The 19,965-nt window shown below is 35.6% G+C and overlaps 1 protein-coding gene across 1 annotated transcript; it reads left to right on the top strand.

Annotated features, from left to right (window-relative positions):
- The first annotated feature begins 1,040 nt into the window (after positions 1 to 1,040).
- Positions 1,041 to 8,061, top strand: LOC148284783 (ionotropic receptor 84a-like). Its single transcript, XM_088234820.1, has 7 exons — positions 1,041 to 1,063; positions 1,308 to 1,452; positions 2,627 to 2,735; positions 3,821 to 4,032; positions 4,465 to 4,581; positions 6,430 to 6,578; positions 7,830 to 8,061. The coding sequence occupies exons 1-7, from the start codon at positions 1,041 to 1,043 to the stop codon at positions 8,059 to 8,061; spliced, it is 987 nt and encodes a 328-aa protein (XP_088090946.1).
- The last annotated feature ends 11,904 nt before the right edge of the window (positions 8,062 to 19,965 follow it).

The raw sequence follows: 19,965 nt of genomic DNA, 5'->3' as shown, positions 1-19,965 counted from the left end.
TAGGTTGAAGGTGATTCGGACTAACAGCTGGGGTTATATAGAGAATGGCTCATGGACCGGTATGATTGGGGCCCTTGTGAGGAGAGAGGCCGAATTAGGAATAACTCCTACTCAATATAAAAATGACAGGTTTCATATCACGGACCAAACAATTGTAACGTGGCTTGCTCGGTGAGATATTTTATTAATTAATCATAGTAACTAGTAGAGAGAATCACAAATTACTTAATTATTAATTAATTGTGGTATCAAAGATCTGTCATTCAAGTCAAAATTTATTTAGGTAATAATTGATTTTTGTAAATTATCACTCACACTTTCGAATGGTGTTATGCACATGTGACAAAAATGGACCAAAGTAATAATAGAAAAACATCATCTTAAATCTATCGGCCATCACCAACTAAATTTTTAAGTATGTTCTCGGAGTCATTAAAAACTTTGTCAGCATATATTAAATATTATCTCTCAAATATTAAAGAGATAATATTACATTCATTCTAATGTCATTATATTCAAGTTATCCTCTACATATATTAGATCAGAATATACTTTCTGCAGGGGTTGTTTTGAATAGATAGATCATCATAATTAATTTTTATTAACAAACATTTATGTTTTAAATAATATCATGTTCATCCAGTAGCATTTAATGATTGTTTTCAAAAAATGTGCGGCCACACACAGGTCATCCCTTGGTAGGATTTTTTTTATTTATGTGATAGAGTATTTGTTTTTGTAACATTTATTGTAAAAAGCAAAAAAAATCAAATAAAACTTTTCTACGAAACCGGCTCTATTGATATTTCGGTTTGTGTTTTTAGAAAGATATCGTCGGCCTAGCTTGTAAAACTTTTAAATCCAAACTTCTTTTTAATTTAATAGCAAAAATTACCAAAGTATTTTTTCCATACATATTTTTTTTTATTGTACAAGTTTTACACACACTTATAGATTCTTTGAAGTCGTAACAGAAAGTGTCAAAATATTATTTTAGACCATTTGTTGACTTACAAGTTTTACATGTTAGGTTTGACGATATGGTGTTCAGTGAAAAGAAATGGTGATATTTTATTTTCATCGTGGGTGTTTATAAAATCAGCATTTTTTTAGGTCTACCCTGCAAGGAATCAAACTCGCGACCTCAAGCATGGTGGACGAATGTGGTGGACCTATTTATTTTGACCTAAGAGCAGCCATCGAGTCAAAAACACTTGTCTATGGTTCTGGTCCTCATCCGTCCGCACACAGAAAAATGATTTAAATAATATATCATAAATGTTGTAATATTAAGCATTGTTTTTTAGCCCTGCAATTTTATTTCGCCATCCGTCAAAAGAAGAAGGTCTCAAGGACAGTTTCACTAAACCCCTTGCTCCGGATGTGTGGTGGGCCACTATTGGTGTGGTAACTATCACTACTATACTCCTGAGAATAGCTTTACTTCATGAGGTAAGTACATATTGTATTCCTAACTAAGCATCGTTTTGTAGCTATGGTTTCGTTAGAGGGCGGTGCTGTCATTTAGCAGTAGGTGGCATTATTAAAATATTTGTACAAACCAAATAGCGCAGGTTTCCGAGAGAGCGTTGATTATGAACATAACGCCAAACAGCGATGCCGTCAAATATTAATGTTTTTTTCTCATGTTGCAGTGAAAATTTTTGAGCCTTAAAATGAGTGCAAACGTCATTGAAAATAACAAAATTTTGTAAGAAAATCATTAAAATTTTCAAAATGCACTCTCTGTACCATGCTCAAACACTTTACAATTACTTTCAAACACTTTACTTTCCTCTTAACTATAGTTTTTAATTTTTAATGTTGCAGTGAACATTTTTGAGCCTTAAAATGAGTGCAAACGTCATTGAAAATAACAAAATTTTGTTTTATTTTGTAAGAAAATCATTAAAATTTTCAAAATGCACTCTCTGTACCATGCTCAAACACTTTACAATTACTTTCAAACACTTTACTTTCCTCTTAACTATAGTTTTTAATTTTTAATGTTGCAGTGAACATTTTTGAGCCTTAAAATGAGTGCAAACGTCATTGAAAATAACAAAATTTTGTTTTATTTTGTAAGAAAATCATTAAAATTTTCAAAATGCACTCTCTGTACCATGATTATCAAACACTTTACTTTCCTCTTAACTATAGTTTTTAATTTCCGATGGTTTCTCATCTTCTGAGAGCAGCCATCGAGACAAAAGCACTCGTCCAGGGTTCAGGGTTCTGCACATACACAACTGAGTTCTTCATCTGCCCGGAGACTGATAAAATTCATGATGTCATTTTGAATCAAATTAAATTTAAATTAAGTTAATAAACGATTTGTCGGCCTCGTGGTGTAGTGTTCAGCGCGTTTGCTTACCATGGAAGAGGTCTCAGGTTCGATTCCCGATATATTTGACATTAAATACTTATTTAAAAAAAGGTGTTTTTACACTATTTCACAGTTCCCGGACTGGCACCTGAAACGTAAGACTGATCATATTACCTTCATGTAACAAAAAATTATCTTTAGTGATGAATGGTGAAGATAAAATGGTTTTACATTATTTTCAGTGCTGACAGAAAAAGAAAACCTATTTTTTAATGCCGATATTTTCTCCTTTGTTTTTAGGCTAGATACATTAAATCTGTTGGTTCTCAGCAGTCATCAGAAATATTGGAAGATAACTCATGGAACTACACATTACTGCTGGCTATACCTGGCATCTTATTTCAGCAAGGTAACAATCATATTAACAGCTAAAATGTTTATATACATTCCTTATTCACTACCTTGTTTGAGCATGTGGTGTCCAAGAATAGCTCTCCAGGTTAAATTATTTTTTAAAGTAGCCACAGTAAATTTAATGCAGCACCAAATTTGATAAAACGTAGCACATATTGTAAAGTTTATTCCCAACTACCATTAGGCACAGTTTTATGCAGTGAATATTTTTAAATATATACAAAAAACTCATTAGACATCTGAACGGACGTGAAAATCTAAGAAATTTAGTCTTCCTAATGCTTCTGAAACTTCTGGGCTCAGAGCGCGAGAATTAATTTACGGGGACTCGTCATAATAAACCAACATATATACCATAGTTATATACCACTGACCCTCATTTTTCAGAATAATAATAAGCTTCTGATAATCACTATGGCCCCCTTAGAAGGCTTCAGCGTCTAGTTTGGAAACCTATAGTCTTATAAATGTGTGGGGGGTCATAGTCCAGTGATCGATGACACACATGCCAAACGATTTTACCTGAAATATTGAGCAACAGCCGAAGAAGCAACTCGGCATTTTATATTAAATTCATCATCATCATCATTATTACCCTTCCGCACCTGATGGTGCCTAAGGCACTGCATTGGTACACCAATCGCAGCGTATCTTGATCATTTTTGTTACACGAAGGTAAAATGATCAGTCTTGCGCTTCAGGTACCAGTCCAGGGACTATGAAATATTCTGGTGAGAAAACACCCTTCAAAATAAATATTTCATATCTGCCATGTTGGGAATCGAACCCGAGACCTTTTGCTTGGTAGGCAAACGCGCTGACCATTACACCACGAGGCCGTAAATACAATACATAATTAATTAAACAGAGATGAAGAACGTTTTATAGAAGTCAGTTACGAAAAAAAATTTTATTTTTATTTATTTAGTTTTGAATTGACAACTTGTATATTACATAAGAATTTGTTTAGTCTTCCACCAGTCTGACAATGTCGGTCACGATGAAACCCGGTCTCCAGTGAAAACCATAAATAAATTTTGAATAAAACTATTATAACATACGTATATAAATATTTTCTAGGTTTGATGCATAGCCCCACAATATTTAGTGGACGGGCGGTATCTCTTTTCGGCTTGGTTTTTACCTTTCTACTTTACCAATTCTACTCAGCATCTATAGTTTCCTCGCTTCTATCTGAACCTCCTAGGACCATCAATAATCTTAGAGATCTCCTGAAGAGCAAACTGAAAGTCCTTATCCAGGATATTCCCTACAACTATGACTTTTTCCAGGTTAGAAACATATTATTTTATACAGAATTTCTTCAAATGACCAGAGGCATCTGTTCACGTTTTGCGAGGTTTTATGGCTAATATGACTAATTTAAATATTACAATTCATTAAAAAAACTCATAACGAATTTATTTTCGCAAATCATTTTCACATAAAAACATGTTACACAGTATTTCAGTATCACAGCCGATATACCAGTTAAATTGTAATGACTGTGATTTGATTTACATAGGAAAAACTTAAAGAATTCCTAATTATTTTAGTATCTGATTCCAGTGGACAAAAAAAAATCTAGTTTGTTGTATGTTTAATTTTATGTTCATTATAAATACATTTGATTATGTATCAGATTGATTATTGTGAGTGAACTGAATTTTTTTTTTTTAAGTTTTGTATTTCGGCATACTATATATAGTTTTATATTATTTCAGACTACGACAGATCCTTGGGCCCTGGAAATATACAAAAAAAAAGTGACGACTAAAGATCATTTTGTTTCTTCTGAAGTCGGCCTCGAAAAGGTGAAATTGGGTGGCTATGCCTTTCAGGTAAGTTCTAAATTTATACAAGAATTTAACGTAGTAGTTATGCAGAAAGCAGCCAGCCATAGAAATGTGAAGTTGATATTGTAATAGCCCTTTTGTGAAAAGAGTGAATAAGTGAATATCTACCCAACAGTTGGGAGGGTTTTTTTTCTTTGAAAAATGATAAACATATTTTTTTTATTCAAAAAACAATTTAATCATATACGAGGGTTGTCCGTAAAATAAGTCTCCCTATTTTTTTTTTCACAATGAAAACGACTTTTATTTACAACGAGCAATACATTGGAAAGCTTAGACTTTCAGCTATTTTTCTACACGGCCTGGCGGGAGACTTCTATGACCAGGGAATCAAAAGATGGTGACCCAAATGAAAAAGTGCATCGAAGTCAACGGGAACTATGTAGAAAAAAGTCTAAGCTGAAAGTCTAAGCTTTCCAATGATGTATTGCTCGTTTTAAATGGTTTTCACTGTGAAAAAAATAGGGAAACTTATTTTACGGACAACCCTCGTATTTGACCAGTTTTGATGATTTAAAGTTTGGCTGATCATACAACCTAAGATGTGCATTTCGCAACAGCCAGCCCTAATAAAACTCTGATGTGTGTTGTATCATTGTGTATTGAATTATATATTTATATTATCGTACTTCATTTTAAAGTATCACTTAATTAACATATTACAACAGAGATGAAGAACATTTAGAGAAGGTAGGATAGAAGTCTAGGCATCTACAGGGCTACTTTACACACTGCGTGACATTCGTTCAAATATGGGCAGAATGGTGAATGTTACACAATGTATTAAGGGGACCAGCCAATGACAGGTCATAAGCCCTGTGGATGCCTAGACTTATATTTCCCTTCTATAAATTGTTCTTCATCTCTGTTGTATTATGTTAAATAATATGATGACTATTTTTGAAAAGAGCAAAATTTATTTCTGATACTCTTTGTGGAGTTGTCTCTTTTGCACAGTATTCGTGGAGGCGTTTGCGAGAGAGGGACAGAAAATCCATATTCTAATACCTGTATATAACCCAAAATATTAAAAAACTTTTCCATATCTTCAAGTCGATAGGTAACATCTTATCCCTAATTCAACTCAAACAACTATATTATATTTTATGTAACTCAATTATAACTTATGGCATAATAGGATGAGGAGGCACTTATAAATCAATATTAAAACCCCTGCCATCTGCTCAAAAATCAATAATGAAAACAATTTTTAAAATATCCCTTCAGGTACCCCAGCGTCAAGTTATTTGAGGTCTTAGATATAAGGCAATTATATATTTTTAGAGTAGTAATGTTTGCCAAAGCAAATTATTCTACCAATTCCCAAAAGGAACACTCCCACACTACCAGAAGTCAAACTAGAGGATTGGTCATGGGGTCTATCGCAATCTCTGAATTCGGGCAAAGAAATTTCAGGTTTCCGGGCCCTAAAATATTCAATATGTTTCCCAAAAATTGCAAAACCACGACCCGGATTCAATTGAATAAATTCGTAAGAAACTGGTTAATGGGTTTAGGTCGAGAAAAATCAGAAAATTTACTAAAAACACATATTTAAATAATAAATGGTATAAATTAATATTGTATAGCTGTTTAGTAAATTAACTAGTAGGTAGTAATGTGATTGTTTATTTTGCATAAAAATGTCTGCCTTAAAACAGGTTGTACCTAGTTAGACAGACTAGACATGATCCAGAGAAATCTATTACCTCAGTGTGTATGGAGTAGATAAAGTAATTGTTATTTTTGTTAATAAACCATGATTATTATTATTATTCTTCACACCGCTCCATCGCCGTCTCCTCCATATCCTCTTAAGCATATTTTTTGCAGATAGATGTAGCCACAGCGTATAAGGTGATACCAGAAACATTTAGCGAGAGAGCTGTGTGCGATTTGGCCGAGGTGCAGTTATTTGCCGCGAAGCCACTAATTACTCTTGTCAGGAAGAAATCACCCTACAGGCAACTTATATCCAAGGGGTACGTTTAAAAATCGTATCTGCAAATTAAATTTAAGTGGCAACTTGTACAAGACTGCATATTTTTCGAATTTGAAATTTTTAAATAAAAATAACTGTTTAATATGTACTACTACTCGATTAAGGTGTACAATCTACTTCCATTATCCATAAGGACAATTAGTCAGTACTCACAATATAAAATTGCTATTAAGCCCCCCAATCTGGAGCTCAACACTGGTGGTTGGTGGAAACAAAATCTATGATACGGAACACGTTCAACATAACAAACGCGCGATTCACGACACGAGGTCTTATTGTGGCGGGTGATCAAAGGATACTTAGGTTGGAAGTGAACAGTGGTTGTGGGTACAAAGGATGTAGAAGTTGTGACAATAGTTGAACATTGCATACCCACATAATTTGCAACTAGGACTTAGTTGGAATAAGTAGCCTTGGAATTTTGAAATTCATCTTTTAAGATTCATATGTTAATACGCAACGCAATAAATTTGGAAAGTACAGGTAAACGTCGTTTTATGCCGGGGTTCCGTTCCGAGAGACTCCGGCGTAAAAGAAATCGGCATAAAATGAACACAAATATAATGTAAATTATAAGGTTATGTTCCGTGTCAAAATTCTAAGAACAATCTAACATGTTTATTGAATATATATCCTTTTTATATTACAAATAAATTATTAATGTATTTAATAAATACAGTTTAAATTCCTTTACAAAATAAATAACAATCTCTTAATATAAATCATGAATTTTTTTATAATAAATACAAACTCACCAGTTCATCGATGCTAAATTGAATTCTCACACTTTTTTGAAAAAAGCATCCGATTTCATTTGCTTTGATTGTTGCTTCCTTTTTTGCAGAATCATAGCATAAATTACAAATATTTTAATATTCTTTCAATTTCAATAATAATAAAATAAAAAATATAATCATGCCTTTTTATTTTTCTTAAAAACAAAACGGAAACCAACTCTGAAACAATTTCACACACACATGCTCGCGTACACGGTAATAGAATAAAACAAATTGTAAAAGTGTGTCTGCTATTAGAATCGCGGCGCCTGCCTGTCATCTGGTTTCGGCAGAACCGGGGAATCCCACGCCGCGCCGGCACCAACCGGCGTAATTGTAAATCGGCGTAAATTGAACCGGCTCAAAATGACGTTTACCTGTACTGGAATAAGTGCATTTTAGAAATATTGGCCTCAAACGTGTAGAACCTTTTGTTTTCACAATTTGATTTGCAGTTTGCGGCGAATCCAAGAAGTGGGTATTCTGCACTACCAACGCATGGTGTGGCATCACCCAAGGCCACAGTGCCCTCCGAGCGCCCAGGGGGGCATCGGCAGCGTCTCCTTGGCCGGGGCTGCGGGGGCCCTTTTGTTGCTGGCGGCCGGTGTGGGGCTGGCTTTCCTGCTGCTGCTCCTGGAGTTGGCTAGCAAACTCCGCTCGGAAAGGACTAGGGGAGATAGCAAGTGATTTGGCCTCGAAGTATTAGTCAAACTCTCGAAAATTGACGTCTCTCAACAGGAATTGAACCCAGGATCTCAAGAATGGTAGGCGAACATTGCAAACACTACACCCAAGGCGGACTTATTTCCGCTCGATTTTCTTATCAAGAATTTTTTCAGGTGTATAATTCTTAAAGATCCTAAACTTTCCTTTAGTACATTACCTAAAGAAATAAGGAAGTTCAGAGGTTTTTTAAAAGAAAAAATTGTTATTGACTATCAAACTAAGCCAAAATTTTTGTATTATTATTTTTATATATCATATCAGCGCTATGATTTTTTTAAAAGGTTTGTAATTTTGAAATTCCTCCTCCTGTGACATGACAAGTTCTCTTCGGTGAGTTGTCCTGATTAGTGACTTGACTTTCCGGTAGCCAGAAATCTATCTCAACTTTGATAGGGAAATCTCACGTTCTACGAATACCGATAAAAATATATGAAATGGATTTAGAATAATTAATTGTATTTTCAAAATCAATATGGATATTGTGGAGAAATGCTTTCATACATAAATGTAAAAAATAAATTTAATAAAAATACGTTGCTAGAAAAATGCGACGTGTTTGGCCTTGATTGATGTGACGTCAAGATTCGTGATAATGTTCTAAACAAATTTCAATGGCCAGGAACAAATAAACATGGATTGTGACATATTAGGGGCGTGACCAATGGAATGACCGTTTTTGCGAGAATTCAAAATTGCAAATTTTAAAGTATTTTTTATGCCACTAAAAATTATCAAAAAAAAAATTATTTGACAGTATTTCATAGACCTTTATTGCTTTAAATTTTTTTATTTTTAAATCGTGTTTTTTCCCTATTGGCTGATTTCGGAGAACTGGTAATGTTCAAAGTAGTGTTAATTTTATCAATTTTTTCATACCTTTTTTAAAAAAATCGCCATACAATTCTTATTATTTTTTAGCTATCTCTCCACTGCTGGGTATACCTTGGCCTCTTCTAATATTTTCCAATCTTTTCTATCTTGTGCTTTTTTTTTTACTAATTTCTTCCCGCGACTGGGATCACATCTACCCATTTTTTTTTGGGGTCGCGTGCCGGTCTTTTGTCTTCCCAAAGTCTCCATTTTAGAACTCTGAGTGTCCATCTCTCATTTCAACATGACCTGCCCATTGCCATTTTAATTTGGCGATACGGTCTGCTGTGTCGGCGACTCTTGCTCGGTGTCCGATTTCTTAATTTCTAATTATGTCCTTAAAACTTATTGCTAAAGGGCCATTTACACGTGGACAATACAATGAATATAACAATATTGTCACGTCCCAGCTCCGTGAACAGCCTCAACAATGCAGGACATCACACCGGGACAATACGAAAATTCGGCCGCCGTTCGCAAAAATGAATGAAAACGCAACGGCGTTTGTTTTGAACTTCTTACTTAGCGAAAAATATTGATTCTTTTATACCAAGATGTATAGGAAATGTTGGAGGACAAACTAGATCGAGGTTTGTGAGGTTGACTAAACTTTTATAAAGGGGAGGCATAGGTTTTTTGTTCCAGCACCCATTTGTTTCACACGGAGAATTCAGTTTAGATAAACTTTTTATGAGAGGGTGTTCTTTTATGCAGTAACGTTTTGAAAGAAAGGAGTCTGAAAGGCGTTGTCTTCGGATATTAAGTGGCATATCTACGGTTCCTACTTGGAGAGCATTTATTGGGGATGATTTCATCGCTCCAATAATCAGCCGTAGGCACTTAGACTGGACTCTTTCTAGTTTTAGAAATAAATATTTAGGAAGTGGGTCCCAAAGGAAACTGCCATAGTCTAGTCTACTACGAATGAAGTTATTATAAAAAGTTTCATGGTTGAAGGGTGAGAACCCCACCATACCCTTGATACTGCTCGAAGTGAGTTTATATTTTTTCGCATTTGGCTACTATGTATTCAATGTGGGACTTCCGTGACAGTTTCCGGTCAAGAATAAGTCCGAGGAATTTTGTTTGATTTGAACAAGGAATAGGAACTGAATCAACGCAGATTTGGGAGTCGGGGATTTTATGATTTCTAGTAAAAAATATCACCTTACTTTTATCCGGGGATAGATCGAGCCCAGTTTTACGAAGCCACTGGTTAAATGCATCGAGGGCATCGTTTAAGGATTGAGATGTCACTGAAAGGTTTTTTTTAGAGATATATAGAACAACGTCATCAGCATATTGTAAGATGGATGCGTATTGTTGAATGACCTTTTCAAGATCGTGGCAGTAAATTTTGAAGAGTAAAAGACTGAGGACTGAACCCTGGGAAAGACTAATCCTACTGTTATTTGGCTCTGTACTGGAAATAAAAATAGTGCGTTTACTCAATGTATTAAATATTAGACGATTAAGTTTTGGAGGAATACCTATTTGAGACAACTTAGCTTTAAGGATAGGAATAAGGACGTTATCCTATGCCCCGACAATGTCCAAAAATGCAGCTGCCAGATATTGTTGTTTATTAATAGCATAATGAATGTCTGAGGTGAGAATACTAAGATTATCCAGGCTAGATTTCGATTTTCTGAACTCAAATTGTATGGACGGGAGGAGTAGATTACTCTCCACATACCACTCAATTCTGTACTTGATCAGGTATTCCAGAATTTATGAAAAGCACGAAGATAAAGCGATTGGCCAATAGCTAGAACCCAAATTTGGGTCTTTCGCCTGGTTGAGTATTGGAATTACAATTTGCTCCTTCCAAGAGACAGGAATAGTGCCAGAGGAGAATATGAAATTATAGAAGTCCAAAACATACTTCAGAAGTTGATCTGGAAAATTTTGAAAAAAAACATGGGATCTTATCTTTTCCCGGGGCAGATTTGCGGACAGATTTGAGAACTATATTTAACTCATCCTGTTTAAATGGGGCATCAAGCCAATTATTTGGAAATGTACTCATCGACGGAAAGTTTTCCTTTGAGAATAATACTTCGTCCTCATTGAGAACATAGGGAGGAGCTAACTTATTGACGAAACCCTGTAATAAACCTGACCTAGATAGCTTCGAGGAGAGCTGAATAAAAGAGGACCAGAAGCGTTTTATATAGTCTCTTTTATCGTTTATTTATTTATTTATTCGACACTTTATATACATATACATATAAGGGCGGGTATATTGCCTTAAGGCAATTTCTTCCTACCTCCTAACCCAAACCATTCAGTTTGAGAAAATTATAAATACATGGACATATTGAATCTTACAATTTCATACAAAAATTAAAAACAAAGAATAATTAAAGAATTAAAAATTAACACTATACTATGAAGAGAGGAGAAGGGATGGGAAGGAAAGAAGAAGGATAAAGGAACAATTTAAATATTCAGATAGTGACATTTTAATCTTGACTTAAATGTAAATAAAGAAGGGGGTAACATTAGTGGGTAGATTACTCCACAATCAAGCGGCTACTACTGTGAAAGAGGAGGCAAGAAAATTAGAGCGATGACAGGGTATTAAAAGGGTTCTCTCGTTACTAGAACGAAGAGATAGTCCGTGTTGTGAAAGAGGTTGGATGAGCTCTCTCAGATAAACAGGCAAAGTGAGATTATTTAAGATATTGTGAAGAAGTGATAGAATGTAAATGTTTCTTCTATGCCTGATACTGAGCCAGTGTAGTTTCGTGCGATACTCGGTTATGTGGTCAAATTTGCGAAGATCAAAGATATAACAAATACAAATATTCTGCAATCGTTCTAACTTATCAAGTAATTCAGAGTTAGCATCTGGATAACATACATCCGCATAGTCAAGGAGTGGAAAAAGAAAGCTCAGGACTAATGTTTGTTTAACATTAATTGACAAGAAATTCTGTAATCTTTTAAGTGAGTGCAAACTGCTATGAAATTTACAACTGACTTCGTTAACCTGATCGTGCCACCCTAAATGCTTATGAATGATAATACCTAAGTTTTTGACTGAAGTCATGAATGGAATTTCTGTACCATCTATTTTGAAAAGAGGAAATGTGGAAAAATTAACCCTTGAATACATTTATTTACTACCAACAAGTACAATTTGGGCTCTTGTTGGATTTATGAGAAGTCCATGTTTTTTTGTCCATGAAGAGAAATGCTCGAGTGCAAGTGACATTACTCTATGTGTTTCAACAATGTCGACAGGTTCGAAATGAATATACAATTGCAAATCATCGGCATATAAATGGTACAAACATTGTTGACTTTGAAATATTAGGCAGAGGAGTTTCATGAGGAGAAGATTCCCGATAAACAGTTTTTCTAAAGGAGGAAGATTTTGTAGTGTTGTGGGGGAGAGACTGGTTATTTGGGGTTTTTAAACTATCTACATAGGATTTCCCCTTGTTAAATGTTTGTTTTGCGGCTTTGAACTAAGAAATATTAAGCTCCGACATGTTTTTTTTTATAATGTTTTGGCGAATAAATTCAGGGCAACTGCGGTTAGTAGAAAAGTGATTACCGGAACAATGAATACAAATAGCATTTTCTAACATAGTGGAACATGTCTCTCCTAAATGGCTGGATCCATCGAGGCTGAGATCTGCATACCGGTTTAGAGTGATCAAATCTACAACATTGGAAACATTGCATCGTCAGGAATGTGTAATGTTCCACCTCGGTGGCGGAATAAAAGAAGAAGATTTTGTTTGGGAGTATTTGACCTTGAAATGTTAGAACCACAGTTTGGGTCGGGACCCATGTACGGCTCTGTGTGTCCGGGGATGAGACTTTACGGGAAAGACGCCGAGATTTTATAATTTTTCCGCAGTTTTCAGGGAGAACCACATTCTCCAAAATATCATTGTGAGACCATTCAGTAGGAATGCCCCTCACTAGGCCCATCCGAGAAACCATATAAAGGGATAAATGCCTTATAATTCATTTTATGAAGAATAAGTTAATTTTCAGTAAATAAATTTGCCCCTTACAAAGAATTGAATTCAACTGAAACCCTATTACGACCTATTGTTTTTATTCCACCTCGAGGAATAATATTTTGAACGTTGTTGGAATGTAGGTATTTGCCTACGTCTAGACAGTTAAGATGAGGAAGAATTTTGAACGTCTTTTTGTATATGCACAATAAATGGACCCGCATCTTTATCAGTATAAATGTAGTTGATAGTTTCCTCCGAATTCTTTTTTTGGATCAAACTCACTGCTTTTGCAGGCGGGGAGGACCTCCCCAAAAGAGTCAGACTGAAGAGGCTGTTTGCCTCTCATTCTGGTGGATTGCAAAATAGGACTTCCTAGATTGCAACTGTTCTCCTCTAAATCCTTTTCTATTCTATCCCCATCTGGAAGATCAGGAGGTTTCTCCCCTTTCTCCATATTTCTAAAATGGGAATTTATCTGTAAATTAAATTTGATAGCAAAAGAAAATAAATTTTACAAATAGTTAAATTTTGATTATTGTTGCAAAACGATACTATAAAAATCACAAACTATAATTTTTTAAATTTAAGATAAAAATTAGAGAATATAATAAACTAGGTAAATGTAGAAAAGAATGAAGAATGATCCCAAAACACAAAAAACTTAGAGCACTTTTAACGGGTATTGTTATCACTTTGACAGCTGTCAGACCACTCAACAAATGGTTTTATGCGTATAATAATAATAGGTACATTTTTTAGAACCGTTTTAGAAACACTACCATAAGATCAATGCAGGTTGCTAATAATGTGCAAGTGGCAAGTGACGGAATGACTAAAAGCTGAGACAGATGTCCAGTCAGAGTTAGCCAAACAGTAGGTTAGGAGAATCAATTTTATTATTTATTAATTTGAATAAAAATAACTGATCTAACATTATTCTTCGATTTATAAGAGAGTTTATTCCATGGTACTGCATACTTTCAGCATAATTAGAGAAGTTAATGTTTAACCGGTAGTCGACCTGCTTAATTTTTTTTGTAGGACCCTTTCTAGTCTATTAATACTTACATTATAGTAAAGTGACCAAATAGAAGTACAGTATTCTTAGCTGGGGACGAAGAAATGTTTTTCAAATGTCTCTGCATGTTTGAATGGTTTCATAATACGATACTCGATACTCGCATAATAAGTCCGACCATTTTGTATGTTTTTTTCAGGACTGATTCAATATGAATATTAAACATTAGTTTCGTATCAATATTAACACCTAAGTCGCGAATTTGACTATCTGTTATAGAGATCGGGGTATTATTGAAAGAGCTAGGAAAGCTGATCGTCGTTTGTTTGCGCGAAATACAAAATGAATGACAAAATAAGATTATGTATATGTGCAAGAATCTTTTCTGGAACGTCCAGCAGAGTTATTCCGCAGTAATTATTGCACTTTAAAGGATCGCCTTTCTTGTGAAGTGCAATGATCGTACCATTAATCCAATCCCTCGGAAAACATTCTTCATCCCAAATTTTTGATAATAAAGTGTGGAGAGGCTGAACAATTGCATCCAAACTACTTTTTATCAGCTCGGCACAAATCCATCTTTGCCCGGCGCTTTCCCATTCTTTAGGGATTTCACCGCCTTGAAGATTTTATCAGTGATTGGAGAATGGTCAAGGATATTGGCTGCTCTGGGGATCTTTATTTGAACAACCTCTGCCAAAATATCGAATAGGTCCGAGGGAGGTGGGCGATTAAGGACCACGCAGAAATGATTCTTCCAAATGTCGCACACTCGATCAAAATTAGACTCAACCACCCTACTGAGATTGTGAACAAAACTCGGGGAAGGTGATGTCTTGCCACATGTTTGGCAAGTGATTTTAAATAGTGTTTTGGAGTCATTTCTGCGAGATGCCTCTTTTGCTGCATTTATTTGCGAATCCAGGAAGCTACGTTTGTCCATGCGAGCAGATTTCTTGACAATTTTGTCTTTGCATTAATAACTGTTTCTTGTAACAATAATTTGATTAGGGTCTGTTTCACTGTCTCTCAGTACTTTCAGTTTTGCTCGCTTTTCAATTTAAGTACCATTTTACATCCACCGCGGACGCATGCTCTCCTAAGCTCCTATAACAGTCTTTGCGGACAACATAATTGAGGTCTTGAGAGTTTGCCACTGACTCTCAATGTAGTCCGTCGGAGTTAAGGAGTTGTGACTACACTTTGTGTTTTCAAGATTGGCTCGAACATTACTGTTAAAATGTTGTACAGTGCGGGATTTTTCAGCTTTTCGATGTCGATGGGCTTTGGCATATTTGGTTTAGCCATGCGGTGGAGCTTAAGGAGAATTTTCCCAACGAGCAGCTCGTGGTCTCTGTATAAATCGGCTCCGCGATAAGCCCTAACATCAATCAATTCCCGCCTGTGTGTTGAGCGTAGAGTAGGTGGTCAATTTGTGATTTTGTGCGTCCATCTAGTGAGGTCCATGTATACTTTTTTTATCTTAATTTTTTTTATTTCTTTTATTTATAAATACAAAAATGTACAATAACATAATTGTATTCCCATGAGTTAGCAAACATTCTGGGATAGATACAATAAAAGATTATCAGATAAAAACGTATTTAGTAAAACATCATTAAAACAAAAATGGACAAATCTCGTAAACCTTTTTAAAAACAAATTATAATATATTATTTAACATTAACTTACTCGAGGGTTATTGAGAAATAATTTAAGGAAGTGATTTTTTAATGGAATTTTATTACCATTCGTAGACTGGAAAGAAATTGATTTAAGGTGAATAGGCAGAAGGTTATATTGAGTAGAGGCAATGTAAAGGAGAGACCTCAATCCGAATTTAGAGGAGTGTACAGGGGGTAAATGTATACAGTTGTGAGATCGTGTGTGATGGTTATGAATATCTCTGTTGAATTTAAGCGTTAAATTTGAGTTTAATTTATGTTGCAATATTTGTAAAAAAGTGTAAGTTATCTCATATAAAGGAAAAATACTAAATGGAATTATATTTGTATCAGAATATATTTCTTTTACGTTTTTATCTCTTGGAAAATGAAACACATTTCTTATTGCTCTATTTTGTAGAACCTGTATTTCCGCAATCCACTTTTTCGTCGCAAATCCCCAGACACAAGTAAAATAGGATAGATGAGAGTGAAACATGGCAAAATATACGGCCCGAAGTAGTGTTGTTGGAAGCATGCCCGAAGTCTATACAGGATTCCAGCAATTGGCGCAATTTTAGATTTGACATTTTGTGAATGTTCTGATGAGGAAAGATAGTATCGCCCAATGGTGAGCTCATTTAGTGTAGCCAATTCTATGAGTTCCACACCATTTTCATTTGTACCACTAGGACCATGATTCCCCATGATTGCGGGTCCTACCATGGAGGTACCCTAGCATTAAGGTCACCAATGACAACTACATGAACCTAGATAATGCTGAGTGAAGCGAATCATAAAAGTGGTCTTTGGCAGAGGCGTCTGTATCCTCTGTAGGAGCATAGCAGTGAAAGCCAGTGATGGAGCTGTCGGGCGTCTTGAAAGTAGCACATATCAGCCGTTCCAAGGTTAGTTCCCACTTCACAAGGCAGCGAGACACCTTCTCCGACATTAATATAGCCACTCCTTGGCGATGGTATTGGTCCTGGCTTGAGTATAGATACGTGCACCCGTCCAACAACTTTTTACCCGCCCCTTTCCAGCGAACTTCACTCAAATCTAAAATGTCCAAATTGTAATTTTTTAGAACACGCGTGGCATGAAGGTCTTTACCAGAGGTTCGCAAGGTGTGTTCATTCTAGGTTCCTACGCGGAAGGTACAAGGGAGAGGATTTGTCTATATTTTTCTGGTGGGGATGTGCCAGCGGTTACCGTTACCATTTTGAGCCCGAGGCTGAGGGGGTCATGTTTCCGTAATCGAGGTGTTTTAAAAAGGCTGGACAAGCCGGACAGGCCGCGCTCTCGAGGCCTGGACTGCAAGAGCCCTTAGGGACGGCTGGACCCGGTTTTTGTGTCGGGGTTTTCCTTCCCTTAGCCAAGTGGAGATAGGTTTTGAGGTGCCGAAGACTCGCCTTCACCCCCTGCCGTTGTCTATTGCCCGATGGCGATGATGAAGTATTTATGCAATATTTCTTAGATACACCTTATTGGCGTCAGTGTATCCGCTGCTACCTAACCTGCCCCTTTGGGTTCGATATCACTATTTTTTACTAAGTTAAAACGATTTTAAACATATCTGTTGTATCCAACGATGTATGTTTACATAATACATAAATGCTATGCTAAGGCTAAATTATATGACGCAGACAAAATATCGATCTGAGATTGATTTGATGATTGCTCTAAATTCCAATCCTTAGTTTGTGCAGTGAGCTGTTACCAGATCTTCCAGTTTAAGTACAGTTTGTTACAAATACTTCCAGTTTGATGGAGATGAAACATTTCGCGCAGTTTGAATACTTAATTTTGGTGACTGAATCGACTCTGAGACCGCAGAGGATGATGCGGATAATGGTTGTGGCTGAATAGACAAAGAAGACAATGTAAGGTATGAAGAAAAAGTCCGTCTGTTTTGGTTTCTAATGTCCTGGAGAATTTCTTCCATGTCCATAACACTTTGCTCTAGCGACAGCTTGCGTAGCTGCTCAGAAACATGAATACCAAATTTGTCCACGTGTATAATATGTCAATGTCTCTGTCCAATTCAGTTTTGGAGATGTTCCTTTCTAATTTTATGGAAGTTTCATGGAGCTCCTTTATCAGATCATTTAAATCTTCCAGGTCATCATTAGTAAGCCATACATTTAAATGCTTTTATTTTTACCGTACATAAGAAAACTTTTTTTATATCCAATTTCCTGTAGCACGGAACTTCCTCATTCAGACTAAAATTTCTCTGTTGCTGTTTTAAGACACAGGCCCTCTAAATTCCTAGGTTTCCACATTCCCAATCACTTCTTCATCTCAGCTGAGTTATACTAATTAGGAGTTGTAAATAATTTATAGGTAGGTACACAATAAAAGAAAAACATCTTTAATTTCATAAAATTTTATTCAAATAAACTTTTGATAAAATTACGAAAAAAGATTTAAACAAGTCTATTATTGTAATTAAAAATCACTACAATTTATTTTCTAATACATTAAAGTTCAAATTATATAGTTTCTACATAAATCAATAGAGTTTTTTTCTAAAGAAAACAAAATAATTAGCAAATCGACTAATAAAATACATATAGACAAAATGTAAAATTATACACTTTTTTAGCTAAATATTAAATGATCAATGAAATTTCTTATCCATGAATTTAAAATCAATAATTTTCGAACTAAAAATATTTATCTTATTTCATATGAAGAAAACTATTTGTTTCATTATTTTCTATCTTTAAAAGTGTTCACTGCCTGAGAATAGGAATCCAGTTGTGGCAAAGTGAGATATTGATCTATCAATCGTTAATCCATAGTCAACTTTAATTTACCATAAAAAATTTGTATATTTTTATTTTATTTCATATAGAAATAATATACGGTCAATAAACAGTTTTTAACAACATAAGATATGCTGATGGTACTGCCATTATAGCTGAGTGCTTGGCCATAGTGGCGAGCGTTTTGCGGCGCGATGTGGGAGCGGTAAACTCAAACATATGGTAACAAGTGCAGTGCAGTGTCCATAGTGTTCAAGGTGCCACGTTACGCGCCCGTTATGCGCCGCAAAACGTTCTCCACTATGGCCAAGCACTGATACTGCTGATCATCTGAAGCAACTTGTCAACAAGGTAAATACTGCAGGAAAGGAATCCGGACTCAAATGAAGACTAAAAAAACAAAAGCTTGCTGGCAAGCAATCAGTGTCATTAACATCCCGTCCATTATAGATGGTAGTGGGATGCTGTTTAAATGTCGGGTGGAATCCGGATTCGGAAATAAAGACCAGAATTGAGATGGCGAGATCAACCTCCTACAAAATGCGGAGACTCTTATGCAAACTGAGATCCGAGTCTAATCACAAGATGGAGAGCAATGAAAGCCCATGTATCGCCTGTGTTGTATGGAGTGAAGGATTGGACTCTCAAAGTCTCAACGATTAACAAAATTAAAGCCTTCAAACTATGGTTGTGCAGAAAAATGCTGTTAATCTCGTGGGCTGATCGTGTCTCCAGCGAAGCGGTTTAAAGCATCGCGAAAAAAGAGAGGGAATTACTGACCTCTGTCTAAATAAAAAAGCCTCAAACCTTGGTTAAATATTTTGCAATGAGAAGCATAGGATATAACGCCATAATCATTCGGTCTTTGCATACAGATCTCGCCTCTGCATTCATACATCTTCTCATGCACGCATGGCGATTATTTCGACTTTCGACATGTCCATCCTCAAGTATTTGTTGGATTTGGTATGCCGTGTCTTCCTCGATTTCTGCATCCATCAACACTTGCATCGTAAATATTTTTAGCGGTTTTTTTGTTGTTCATTCGCTCTACATGTTCAAACCAATGCAGAAGTTCTTTCTCGGTTTTGTCCATAATGCTTGTCACAGATTATGACATTAGTACATAATTTTACCATACATTTTGCTTAAGGGATCATATTTCGACAGCATATGGCGTATCATGCTTAATTTTCCTATTCCGTACGTCGCTCATATAAACCTAGCCGAACCGAAGGGGGGATTCGAATCCCCCATAGACCGATTTGGTCAATTTCACTTTATGTACATAAGCATTTGGCAAACTAACAAAAATGAATAAAATACACGAATGAGTAAAAAATATGTGTACGCGAAAACATGAATAAATTATTGCACGGTCATAAACACTTCCAACGTTTTATTCTCCTGATGCCATATACAAGTAGGCGCTGGGGTCGTTTGGTCCCCCCGTTCGAATCATGTGTAATTTATGGATGCTTAGTGAGGGAAAGGTTAGAATAAATATTAAATTTTTGTATGGCAAATGTGAGTTGACTAAGAATATTTCAATATCCTAT

The sequence above is a fragment of the Micrasema longulum genome, unplaced genomic scaffold (assembly GCF_059751315.1).
Source record: "Micrasema longulum isolate JH-2025_06_02 unplaced genomic scaffold, ASM5975131v1 h1tg000089l, whole genome shotgun sequence".
NCBI lineage: Eukaryota > Metazoa > Arthropoda > Insecta > Trichoptera > Brachycentridae > Micrasema > Micrasema longulum.
Note: the sequence above shows the minus strand (reverse complement) of the source record. Positions and strands in the feature narration are given on the sequence as shown.